The 13,963-nt window shown below is 39.8% G+C and overlaps 1 protein-coding gene across 2 annotated transcripts in view; it reads left to right on the top strand.

The window, feature by feature from the left end:
- Abca13 (ATP binding cassette subfamily A member 13) overlaps positions 1-13,963 on the top strand; it is a 433,105-nt gene that overhangs the window by 90,046 nt on the left and 329,096 nt on the right. For both annotated transcript variants that reach the window (XM_021210848.2, XM_029545204.1), the window contains 3 exons: positions 493-5,178; positions 7,281-9,083; positions 11,507-11,616. In XM_021210848.2, the coding sequence (XP_021066507.1) occupies positions 493-5,178; positions 7,281-9,083; positions 11,507-11,616 (6,599 nt within the window). The remainder of the gene's footprint in view (positions 1-492; positions 5,179-7,280; positions 9,084-11,506; positions 11,617-13,963) is intronic.

The raw sequence follows: 13,963 nt of genomic DNA, 5'->3' as shown, positions 1-13,963 counted from the left end.
ACTTGGCCCTGGCCTTCCCCTGTTCTGGGTCATATAAAGTTTACAAGACCAAGGGGCCTCTCTTCCCAATGATGGCTGATTGGGCCATCTTTTGCTACATATGCAGCTAGAGACATGAGCTCAGGGGGTACTGGTTAGTTCATATTGTTGTTGCACCTACAGGGTTGCAGCCCCCTACAGCTCCTGTACCCCCTTTTTAATGGGCTTATTTGAATTTCTGGAGTCCAGTTTCTTGAGCTCTCTGTATATATTGGATATTAGTCCTCTATCAGAAGGAAACAAATTTTAAGTTAAATATTTGCAGTCATGTTGGGATTTCTAACGTAGTAATAGATGCTTATATTAGTTTGACATGAAGTAAAAACTGCATTTTCTAGAAAATCTTCTGTTTTGACCACTATAAATCATTGCATGTCTGTAAATATCTTAGAAATTTGAGGCATTGAGTTAATTTTTCTTTCTGATAATAAAACAATTCTATCTGTATCGTAGGGCCTTCAATTTCACAAAACACCTTTTAGTGGTGGACAAGAAGTTGCACACCCTTGAAAATGGACAGATGAACATTCTTTTGTTGTTCGTGGAGTTTGTGGAGAAATTATTATCTAATCCTTCTGGCTCATTCACTGCTCCTGAACTTCATAATCTTTCTTCTCTCACTGAGCTTGTTTTCAATAGGAGTGTTTCATGGATAAATCATTTAAAAAACTTAAAGGCAGACTCATCTGATGCTGCTGCTCAGACGCTTCTGGGATTTGATAATCTGGTCATTGAAAAAATTCAAAGACTTAAAAATCATTGGATGAAAAAGGAATCTAAAAATATTTTGAATCTTTTAGAATTAATACTTCTTGAAATGAATTCAGAACTGCAAGAATTCTGGACCAATGGCATTTCACAAGAAGAAAGAGCTAACGCTGAAATCTTTTCCACACTTGTAAATTTTTCTGTGGCAGAATATGAAAAAATTCTCTGTAAACGCTTTAATCTCTCCCAATTGTTCCATTCTTATTGGCCCAAATCACCAGCCATTAATGCAGACTTCATACATTTAAGTGAGACTATAATACACAGTCTCTGTGAACTTAGCTTTCTGACACAGGAAAAAGTTTCAATAGCTCTGAACACTGTCTATGCTCTGCAGAATACATCTGAGCTTTTCTCTGCCCTTTCTGAGCCACAAAAACAAGAACTGGATAAGTTTTTGACTCATGTATACATAAATGTCTTCAAGGACAAAGACATAGCTCTATTTCTGCAAGCCTATTCCTCATTCTATCGATATATTCATAAATTCTTCAACATTCAGAATAGAGAGCCTCTGATAGCTTATCTTACTCAAATCTCCAGACACATTTTGGACCTCATGAAGCAGTTTAATATCCAAAACATCAGAGAAGCACTTTCGTTTTTATCGGAGACAACAGAGGCTCTTGGGATGATATCTAATGTATCCTACTGTCAGCAGTTGCTTTCAATTTTCAACTTTTTAGAACTTCAAGCCTGGTCCCTGATGACGAGAGGGGGACCAGCCGAAGCAGTGATTCATGCTAGTTTGACAGGCCTCAAGCAGCTGTTTGCAGCAGACGAAGGCTTTCGTGTTTCTTTACTTCAGTATGTCACTCAGTGTTTTAATGGTTCAGCGGAAACCCTGGTGGCAAGTGAATGCTTCATTCAGGAAAATGCTACCTTTTCTTCTGTGAATTATTCAGGAAACGAGGGGTCTTCTCTTCCTTTTCCATGGACACAATTTTTTTCCAACCTCTCAGTAAATGGTAGTATGATCAGCGAATTCACGGCCATTCACTGCACCCTTTCATGGATTCGGACGTGGGCTGAGATCTGGAGAGGCATTTCTCACATATTTAAACTTGAGCTGAGTATTCTTACTCCTCTTCATGTTGGTATCACTCGGCTGTTGGATGACATGGGAAATTATGGGAACATTTCTAAAGACTGCCAAGGAATAGTTCCCACATATCGTACTGCTAGGCTCATATTAACTTTGTTTAGAAATATAACTCAGGAGAATAACTTTCATGACTGGGGTGGCCTTCAAAACCTCAGGGATCTTTGGGTAGCATTTGGTAATGAATTAACTGCAGTACAATCACTTAACCTGGACCAAATAGAGAAAACTTTTACCACCATGGAAACCTCCCTACACCAGCTGAAGACATTGCCAATGAAAATAAATGCAAGCAGGGAGTTTTTATATTCCCTGTTTGATGTTTTCATTGAGTTAAGCAAAGCCTCAGACTATGTGGATAAAAATGTGGAGTTGATCAATAACTTTCTTTCAAATGATCTTCCTGATCATCAAGCCAAATTTGCAAGTGTCATCATGGAGCTGAAAGAAATGATATTATTTCTTAGGAATGTGTCACAGAGTAGAACTTTATCAGCATGTGCTGATATTTTCCAGAGACTCACTGAGTTTTTTGAAGATAGCTTATTACTTGTGAACACTTCTAATAAGCCAGCACATATTCTGGCCATGTTAAGTTCTGTGTTTTCATCAAAGAACACAAGTAGCAGCCTGGAAGGGTGCATCACATGGATAGATATCATAAACCATCTGTGTATAATGTATAACTCAAGTTCCTTACCTAGTCATAGTCCTAACATATTGGGAAGCTTTAAGGATATGGGGGACAAAATGAGCTCTGCATTGAACATTTTAACTTGGATGCTAAATAAGAAGAGACCCATTTGTCCATGGAATGCGTCAAATATAAATTGTGTAAATATTTACCTGAAAGACATAACTGACTTTCTAAATATTGTAGTTACTACAGGCTTGGAAAAAGAGAATGTGCCCAATGTTGAGACTTTATTATCTCTTTTCAATGATTCCACAAAGCAGGTAGGCATGATCATCACCAATTTAACAGAAGATCTCAATGTTGCTTCCCAGTCCAACTGGAACCACTTCAAGGATTTACTTCTAAGACCCACAGAAATGTCAGATGAATTTCCTGACCAGTTTCAGAATATTTGGCAGCACATCATAGCATTGGGGAAGGAAATGCAGAAGTTTTTAAAAGGTATTTTCCATAGTGTCCTCAGAAATAATTCTTCTTCTAACACTGAAACAATGTTTAGTGTATTCTCTACCAGTCCAAAGGAACGAGATATAAGCCATTTAGGCAAATCAATGTACAACTTAGCTAACTACTTTGCTCTTAACCTAACTCATAATCTTCAGAATTCATCAGAAGTAGTCCCACGTGAAATATTGAAAGCTGTGGATCTTGGTATACAATTGACACGGGATGTGTTCAATTTTTTAATGCCTGCCGTCTATTTCAATATTCCACAAAATTCAGATCATGCTCAAACTTTAAAGAAAGTGATATCTCTCATGCATTCTCTCAAGAAGGCAGACATAGAGCTTTTAGTAGGCCAGTTGGGAGAAATCAGGGAAATCCTAATGAGTTTCTTTAAGAATCTCAGCAGATCAGGTTTTGACCACTTGGGGGTCAATATGCTTGTGGGCTTAGTGGAAAAATTTGTGGACAGTTCACATTCATGGAGTGTTAGCCACCTGTTGCGTCTCTCCCGTCTGCTTCCCAAGGATGTGGTGGATACTGTGTTGGATGTATATTATGCTCTTCCCCATGTTGTGGAACTCCTTCAGAGAATCGTAGATAAAAACATCACAGAAAGCCTCAGGGATGTCTATAACTTCACCCTTCTTCATGGCATAACCATGTTCAAAATCACCAAGGAAGACTTTGCTGATGTGGTTAAAACTCTTCTGGATACAGTTGAGTTGGTATCAGATGAGCCAACTGTTGTTCCAGAAGCTTTGATGTGCCTTACCAGGGTTTGGTGCTCAAACTACACAACTTTCAGGCCCGAGAAAAACCCTAAGGTAGAAGACTGTAATATCCAGAGGCGCATGCCTTCTTCCTTCTTTCACATGGTGACCCGTCTACTGGATCTTCTTCACCTGCCTCCCCCAAGAGACTCACAGTGCACGGGTGAGAAGTCTGCAGTGGAAATAACCAGCAAAGTGACCTGTGCAGTCCGTGACCTAGCAGACTGGAATTCCATTCTCTCAGAGCTATTGGAGATTTTCCATGTTAAAAATTTACTTGTGAAAATTCTGCAGGGATTTTGGCATAGGGTATTGCTCTTCATGTCTTCTTCTGGAATTCAAGGTAATGGCAGCATCCCAGAACTCTGTCCTAGTAGTGCCATAAAGCAAGGTGCTTTGCAAATCATAGAAAAGCTAAAATATGTCAATTTAACAAAATTCTCGCTGGGTGAAAACATTCTGGACAAGCTAGGTAACTTAAACAAGATTCTTACCCTCATTAAAGGTACAGAGAAATCTGTCCAAAATAATATTTACTTAAATTTGGAAAGGATATTCAAATTGATTTCTGCTAATTGGACTTTAAGAAATAGTACTCATTATCTACTCTCTCCAATCACAAACTTTCTGAATGGAAATCATACAGATAGGAGTTTATTTAAAAACAATAAAACAAGTTACAACTTTGAAGAACTGTGGTTGGACTTTAAACAGATTCCCAAAGATCTAACTAGTAACTTGAGCCTAGGACAATTGCTTTCTGATATTAACAAAAAGATCCAAGGTGTAGGTCTTCAAAACAAAACTGTGCAACTTCCTCAACTCCTGGATTTATCACCATTGAAGACGTCAGAAATTATTGAAGGTTTTCTATTTCTCATAAAATCCTGGCTTCGTGAGTATGAAAATGAAGATTTCTTTAGGTTTATTCAAAATCTACTCAATGCCATGGCCAGTGGCAATTCAACTGATGTAAGTATGTTGGCCAGGGATTTTACTATGTATTTGGGCTATCTCAGAAACCAATCTAGAGAAGGCAATTCTGATGTTGGCTTTCTCAGCCATATGCTAAATCAAGAACAGCTCACTGATCTCTCAGTTGTTCAGCGGATTCTTGAAAGCATTGTGATCAATTCAGTTAGTAACTTTGCTGAACTATCTCAGGAAACAGCTCCCAGTTTCAGTGGCACCAGCCTTCAAATAGCAGATTTCATGAATCTCATCTTGAACCACACACAGTCCAAAAATGATACAGAAGCTGCAGGAAGCACAGAGGATATCCTGAAGCAGCTTCTGGAGACACTCTTCTCCTCCTTGATAAATGGATGGCATAGCGATGTCACTGCAGAGATGAGGTGAGTGTACAAAGGCACAGTGTACATAGTGCATAGTATCACATAGTCATGCTGGTGGTGCAGCCCAGCCAGCTCAGTTTCTGGAGTAGAGACGTGCCTATCATGGCTCCTGTACCAGTGTTTGGAATGGCCTTTGAGGTGGTTTTTCTCACAATGAGCATTTTATGATTGCATTAAGGTAACAATTTCAATTTCTACTTAACCAGTAAACAGTCAAATCTAGCCTCTGTTTATCAATCATATATTATTTTTCAATTCAGATTATAAAGGCAAGACATTCTTTCCTACATACAAGTGAAAAATTTATTTTGTATGGATTTTTTTTTTTACACATATGGGGTGGTCACTATTTCAATTGTATTTCCTGTCTCGTCACAAATACAAGATTAGATATTCATTTCAAATTAACCTGATATTCATGCCTGGAACCATTAAAATAGTCATATTATCTCTATTCACAATCTTCTAAAATCTCTCTGAATGCTAGTAATGAAAGTTCTCAAGTGAAATCCCCATTTCCTGTGTTGTATTACTTGGGAGAGATGCAGGGGCAAGTGGTACAGCAACCATGTAGCACAGGAAGTTGATTCCTGTGACTCTGAAGACGAGGTAAGCATGTTGAACCTCAGAGGAACAGCATGCAGGAAGAGACAGCCAGAGCAGCAGGAACTCTGGGTGCAGTCAGAAGAGATGGTCAACAAGGGGGATCCACAAGGTAAAAGCTGCCTTCCTAGCTGCTTCTGGGGTTTCTGGGATAGAGGGTCTGAGAGACTCATACAGTCTTCTGACTGACTCCAGCAGGCCCATTTAATACAGTTGCCTTCTGAATGTCCTAAAGTTAACTCATTAGAGACTTTAAGCACTTGTGCAAGACCCTTCTCGGCAGGATCTTAGGTTAGTTTTGGTTTCTGTAACTGGGAGGAGGCATATTGGGTTACAAAATGGCCATCACCTCCCATCTTTTTCTTTCAAAGGATTCTCCTCTATAGTCCACCCAGCTCAGACACTTGGAGGAAAGGGCACATTGAGGCTATTGGTCTACCTCACCAAGCAGATATATCACAGACCATTACAGATTGACTGAGTCATCTGCTAGCACTTTTAAAATTCAGAACAATATATAAATAGGCTTTCCACATTTCCAGCTGTTAACTGATTATATCAAGAGTCATTGTGTAAGGAGAATGCCACTTCTCATTTTCCTGTTACCTTTAATTCTCCCCTTCTCCTCTTACCAAACCTTACACCTTTAGTGTGTTTGGGACCTGCTGCACTTGAGACGGATTGGCTACCTGAGAATGGATGGGAATTATTGACAAATGCAGGTCTTTCTCTAACCTAAACACCCAAGAAGGGTTCTGGTTTAGAAAATAGTATATACACAACCTCAATGACAATAATTTCATAGGATCTTGGCTTAATTTTCATTCTGATCAGATCTGAGGCTCTCTGTGTCTCTCCAGCCTTGTGCTGCCTGGGACTGTTTATACGAAGTCAGATCTGCAAACCTGGTGAGACTATGGCAGAATCTCATTATAATTTTAAATGTCATTTTCTTAAAGTCGAGAACCTCAGAATATACGTTTGTCCAATGATAGTTGTTGACATACTATTTTTATACTCTTGATAATAGCTTATCAGGACACACACACACACATCCATATATATGTATATCCTTCAATTATATAAGTGGTTCTTCCCTTTCTTCATGGTTTCTATTGTTGAATGGGACTATAAAGTTTAATATAGCCAATTTATCCATCTTTTTCTTATTTGTAAATCTTAGTAGTCTTCTTATAGAAGTAAAAAAAATAGAATCACTATATAGTCTTTCTAGATCTCTTTTCTAAAAGCAAATATGAGGCATTTCAGATTGTTACATTCAAAGAATCGTCACAATATTGCCTATGAAGTTTCTTCACTGCTTTCATTATTTGAAAACAAAATGGGCTTCATCTGAGCTTTGTTAGGACCTCACCACTTCACTCAGTATCATCTTACTATGATATTATTGTAAAACAAATAAATTGTAATATCACTATATTTTAATTTTTTCACTACTAATTTATAAAATATGACATTAAAAATATGCAAACTTTCAGTTTTGTCCCTAGAGATAAAATCCTTGAAATTCTGAAATTGGATCCATTCCTTACCTGGATGAACAAGAACCCACTGATGAACATTTTCTCAGGTCTCAAGATACTACATTATCTGATTAAGAGCACATTTTCATTAGACAACAGAGAACTCTCTGGAGTCCTGAAGGATTTATCTCACACCCATCCAAGGGAGACCATGGTGAAAACTGTTGCTGAAGGCCATTTGGATTTCTTTACAGTAGTAACTCAGTTTCTCTCTGAGGTTAATACTTCTGAGGACCTCTCCAAATTCAACCAAAATCTCAGGTCTGTTCTCCACCTTGTACAGGAAAGTTCTACAGAAATGGCTACTATTATTGACACTGTCTTACATTCAACTACTGGGGCCTGCTCTTCACCCTATCCTATGCTTCAACATAGCATGGTTGCTAAGCTGAGTGACTTGTTTTCTGCTGTCAACAGTTCATTCCCTCTAAGAAACAGAGAAATACTAGAATCAACTGTGAGGTTATTTGGCACCATTTCCCAGGTTGGTGAAGAAAGTCATTTCCTGGAGTCAGCCTTAGAAATATTTAGATCTCTGACTATGCTGGTGAATAGCACTGCTGAACTAGGCCGTCTTGCCTCAACAGTAGACTCCATGGTTAGACTTCTCAACTTAGCCAAAACTGTTTCAATAAAGATGGCTACAATGTTGGGAAACCTCTCCATCTCTAGTACAGAGGACTCTGGGAAATTCCTTGACACTTTATATTCCATCATGCTACAAAGTGTTCAACATCATGTGAAGCACATAACTACTTTGAATAAAGTAGATCCTCTCACAGTTGAAAAGACAAAGGATTTTTTGATACCATTTCTTGACTTGGCCTTTGGAATGATTGGCATCACACCTAATGTATCACAGGACTCAGATGTTTTCAGCACGTCATTTACCATACTTTCATATATCAACCAATCCAGAGACTTTACTGAGGCTTTGGAAAGAATGGCTGAAAACTTAATTTCTATAAAAATCAGCTTGAGAGATTGGGAGCATCTTGTGGCAATGATTAAAAGTAGGACTCAAAATTTCTCTGTTGATGCTGCTAACCTATGGGAAGAAATTTTAGGTTGTTTAGTCCCCATAAGTAACATCACCACCCAAATGGACTTCTTGAAGCTTCATGAGATCTCTTCTACCAGCCATCCTCAGGTCCCAAAACAGGAGAGAAGTCATGATGTAATCCGGTTTATGGATGGAATGTTAACAGATAACAGCACAGAAAGAGAGACTTTCTTGAAAATGGTGATTGACCTCACCTTACAAGGTCTTTGGAATGGCTTAAAGGAAGATAACTGGGATGTTTTTAATCTCCTGTTGACATTTGCTCAGCATCCAAATGATCTTTTAAAAGCCATAGAATCAGTTGTAGAGGTCTCTAGTGGAATCCACAGTGACTACCCAGATGGTTTCAACCAAGATTCATTTTCTGATTTGTCACTGATTCAGAACACTCCTCGTTATCAGCTTGCAAAGGCCGTCCTGATTGGTCTCAGCAAAGCAGGCTTCTTAAGGGAAGGGCTGCCCCTGAACAACACTCAGTGGACACATTTCACCCGTACTTTGTTTTACCCAGATTACAACAGTTTTCCTAATTCAGCCCCTCATCAGAATGTCACATCAGCAGAGGATGGGAGGACCAATGACGAAATGATGGTAATTCCTCATGGCTCAGAACCAATGTCATACCTCCAGAGATTCCTGAAGGCATTATTTGTATCGATTGAGCACTGGCAGGGAGTCCCACAAGTTGAGCAAAGGTATTTTAATCCCTACCTCTTAATTTATTCTTCACTGTAGTACAGTAGCACTTGCATCACAAGAAGTACTCATATCAAGCCAGATTAAGCAGTTCTCTCAATTTTACTTTGTCACCCTTTGAAACCAGTATTCACACGCAAATGATCCAAGTCAATGATTTCTTTTACATGTTTGCCTCATTATTTGGCATCCAAGTATGATTTGGATTAAAAATGTTTTTAAATCCAAAAGTAAAAGTCTTTCATTCTAGTCACTTGTTTTGAGACTGGCTAGACACATCACGTTTGAAAGGATAGATTGACCACTACACCTATGCCTGTATTACAGCACTAGCACTACTTTGTATCTCAGTAATATGTATTGTTATTATATGTCAATAAAATAATAACACAATGAATTGTAAAATATAGACAAGTCAGGTGTGTCAGTCACACATAATCACAGCAGCTACAGGTACCAGTATTGGGTATGTAGTCATGAATGGAAACTATCCAATTCAGTCACAAGATTATGCTTGTAGTTGTAACAACCACAAGAAACAAACAGGCATCTAATGACTCCTGCCTTCCTTAAACTCAGCCCTCATCAATGACTTACCTTTAAGCCCTCCCATCCCTAGATGTTAGATTAAAAGACTGGCATTAAACTCACAATCCTCAACCTCCAGTCTACTATTGTTAAAGGTATGTGCCACCATACCTTGCTGGAAACATGTTCTTAAAAGCTCCAATGCACGAAACCCAGCTCTGACATTAGCCTGCTGCCTTGGTCTGGAGGATTTGTGTCCTTTGATGTACAGAACCCTAGGATGCTTTCCCAGACTGTGATTCCTGGATGTGGCAAGGCTAGCAATTCTGTGGTCCTTGTCTGTTTACTTTCCTCTCAACCCCACATGGCAATTTAGAGATGTTATGTAAATACTATCTCATTTGCCACCAGACAGGCTGACCTACTTCCTGTTAGTTCTGTTGCTACAGAATTATTCTTTGAATATGGTAATTTTTTTTTTATGGCTCAGAATGATGTCCTTACTTGGTGAAACAGATGTCTCATTATTTCATATTTTAAAGGCTGGCTTCCAGGGACTCCTGCTTTATCTCCTTACTGTCTTTGATCCTCAACTACAGTGCTTGAATATCCTGTTCTACTTGGGGTTTTCTTTCAAACTGGAGGTAATCCTGGCCACTTCCTTTCTCTGAACTCAGCTTTCAACTGAGATATTCAGTTCTTCACAAATAAAACTTTCACTTTACATCAATACTCCCTTCCTTCCTTCCTTCCTTCCTTCCTTCCTTCCTTCCTTCCTTCCTTCCTTCCTTCCTTCCTCCCTCCCTTCCTCCCTCCCTCTCTGCATTTCTTCCTGCCTTCCTGTTCCTTCCTGCCTTTCTTTTCTCCTTCCCCTTCCTTCCTTTTCTTTCTTTCTTTCGCTTTCTTTCTTTCTTTCTTTCTTTCTTTCTTTCTTTCTTTCTTTCTTTCTTTCTTTCTTTCTTTCTTTCTTTCTTTCTCTTTCTTCCTTTCTCTCTGTCTCTCTGTCTCTCCCTTCCTTCTTCATTTCTTCCTCTCCCTGTCTCTCTTCCTTCTCTCTCTCTCCTTATTTCTTCTTTTTTTTTCTTTGTTGAGATAGGCTCTTTCTACCTAGTCCAAGCTAGCCATGATCTCAAGAGTCAGTCTGCCAAGTGCTAGATTGTAGGTGTGTACTTCAACATATGACCCAACATGGTTCAAAACATACTATTTTAATTTTAATTGAGATTTATTTATGGAGAATAAAATAGTGCTTTCATACATATGTATGATTGAATGATAACGATCGTGCCTTCAAACATTGAAACACATTTCTTTTAGCTCATTTGAAATTTACCATGTGTTACCATTAACTGTACCCATCTCACTGTCATAGAACAATACCTTTTGCTCCTAGCTGGGACTCAGTCCACTCCCTAATCATCACTCTAGTCTTTAGAAATCATCCTTCCATTCTCAACTTCTATGAGATCAACTTGTAGAATCCTCCTGAGTGATGCCGTATGACATTTGCCATGTTTGTCCCTGACTTATTTCATTTAACATCATTGCATTAATCTGCCTACACTGTTATCGGGTGCTGGCTTTATCCTCTCAATGGTTGTCATCATCCTTTAACCATGTCAGTGACCAGCTCGTGTATCTCAAGAGAATGAAAAAGGAAGAGAAAGCAGACACCAAATGTATTAGCAGCAACAATCAAACTACAGTAGGAGCAGAAAGTGGTCTGGCAGTCCAGCCTACTTACCTGCAATTTTCCTTTGCTTGTACAAAGTAAACGTGGTCGTATCGTGTTGGGAGACAGTTCTTACACACGTGATAACTTAGCCTTCTACTCCACAGCCACGCTTAGAGGTTACACACTTATCCCTTAACACTGTGATCTGTTTTTCCTAAGTGTTTTTGAGATGTGTCAAGTTTTCCGGCAGCTGCAGAAGCCCGGGGAGACTGTGGAGATGCTGCACAGAGTGGAAATGATGGCTCTGCGGGTGCTCGTTATCTTTGCAGGTGGGTTGCTTATGTAAGAAGCACTGATGATTGCCCTGTCCCAGAATTCACAGCTTGGCTGGCAGAGAGATGCATAGATCGATGTTGAGTTTCATTCAAAACAAAGCATATGTTTCTCAGCCTAGCTACTAGGCCCAGAGAGGTCTGGCCCACCCTTCCCAACCTCAGCAACCCCTGCTCTTGTCAAGCTGAATAGCCCTTCCAAACATTGTTCCTCTCTGGTCCTGGTATCTTTGCCCATGGAATCTGTTTCTTCTGTCCTTCTCAAACTTCACTCCAGCCATATTCTGTGGCTGAGAGCTGGGAGTGTCTCAGATAGGACGGTCGGCTCCCCTTGCATTCAAGAGCTAAGAGATACTGCCAACCAAACAAACTCTTTTTGCTTTTATTTCTTTTATCTTTCTCTCCTGTTAGAGTCACTGCTTCTTTCAGGCAAAAACTGATGCAATCATTCACTGTGTACAATACTTGCATGGGAGTTGTAGTTTCTCAGTGCTGAGTAGTCTGTGTAGGGACTCGAATACCACAGCCTGGGCACTTACTGCCTTTTCATGTTTGGTACTTCCTTTTCTCAGTAGTTATAAACACGGTGAGGACAGCATCAATCTCATATTATGTTTTACATCTTCACAATATTCATCATAACGTTCAAGATTATGAATGAATTAGTTCACGGTTATTAAGATAACTTTGAGCTAATGAATCACACACGTGCCAGATTCACGGTGACACATTTACTGCAGATGTTGTCATTGAAAAATAGTACCCTTAACTGCCCCGTAGACTGATTTAGCTACTTTAGAGCTTTCTCCAACAGGTAAGCATATATTTGTAAACACTTCTGACTTCACATTGTTGATTAAATAATTCCATGTGCATGTTCAGCCTGTGCGCTATTATGAATGTGTTCTCCCTGCTCATAAGGGCTGTGTGAATAGAACCCAAGATGTTGCTTAGGCGCTCTCTTATTGGATGAGTGGATGCCAGGATCCCTCAGACACTCATGTTGCTGCCAGGCATGAGATTTCTAAGTGAGTAACCTGTGTGTGGGGGGTGTTGCTGTCCATGAGTGCTCCTACGCACTCAGTCTGTGTGGTAGTACTTAAGAGAGATTGGAAGGGCCATATGCATATACTGGGCTCTGATTTGGTAAAAATGAACAGAATGTGTGATTGGAGAAGATATCCCAAGGAGGAGTCTAGCTAATCCAGGAAGGGGACTATGAATATACACAAGAGTTCACCATCAGTGAGGAAAGGTCACTAGCCTCAGAGCAGTCTCACTGGCCTGTGGGTGGCCGTGGCTAGAATCCAGGTATGTAGAAGAACATCTATCTGTGGCAGAAGGAAGGAGAAATGAGACTCAAGCAGGAACCATTCTTCTAATTTTTTTAAAAAAATGCAATCTCAAAAAAATAATGCAAATTCTTCTACTGATCAGTGGTATTTGATGAAGGAGGATACTGTAGGTGAGAGGGAAAGGTAGAAGATAGAAGATGTTGGGGAATAAAACCCACATGGAGCCATGCCAGCTGAAACCTGAAGGCTGGAGACTGATATCTGTATTAACAGATGTGCTGCCCCATATCTAGATGAACCTTGGCATAGACATGGTAGACATTCAACAGGTGTCTGTAAAAAGACTGTGTGTGTCATTGAGTGGGTGCTGGCTATGGGATGGGCACATTGAGGCCAGTCTGCTTCATTGGTAAGTAAAGGTAATATAGCTCTTTGTAGCACAAGGCTTTATTTGCCAGAGTATTTAGAAGCACAGAATTAAACTTGACTTTGTTCAGGGACATCATGGCAGCTGGTGTACTGGAAGGATAGAGAGCTTGATATAAAATAGTCTGAGTTCAGGGCTTCAGGATAGCTGACAGACACAGGACAGGCAGCAGAATTTCTTTGAGACTCATAGAGGGTGAGCTGACATCTATTCCAAAGAGTGGTTTGAGAAGACTAAATAAGAGGAGGCTATGACATACATGATCTCCCTGGGGCCTGTAGGGGACATGTGTGTGGTGCATACAATCTGACTCTCCTTCCCTGCTTCAGGGCAGCTTGAGGATGGGGTTTCCTGTTCTCTCCTGGGAATGGCAGCCCTCAGGCTACTCAGATCTGGGTCTCTGGAGAGAGATGGGGAAGACCAGCTCTGGTCTGCTCATTGCCCTTCTTGTAATAAGGATGTTTCTTTGAATCCAGTAACTGACAAATGTTTTGTTTTGAAATGTTAAAAAGTAAGGGATGGAGGAGGAGGAGGAGGAGGAGGAGAAGGAGGAGAAAGAGAAGAAGAAGAAGAAGAAGAAGAAGAAGAAGAAGAAGAAGAAGAAGAAGAAGAAGAAGAAGAA

The sequence above is a fragment of the Mus pahari genome, chromosome 13 (assembly GCF_900095145.1).
Source record: "Mus pahari chromosome 13, PAHARI_EIJ_v1.1, whole genome shotgun sequence".
NCBI lineage: Eukaryota > Metazoa > Chordata > Mammalia > Rodentia > Muridae > Mus > Mus pahari.
Note: the sequence above shows the minus strand (reverse complement) of the source record. Positions and strands in the feature narration are given on the sequence as shown.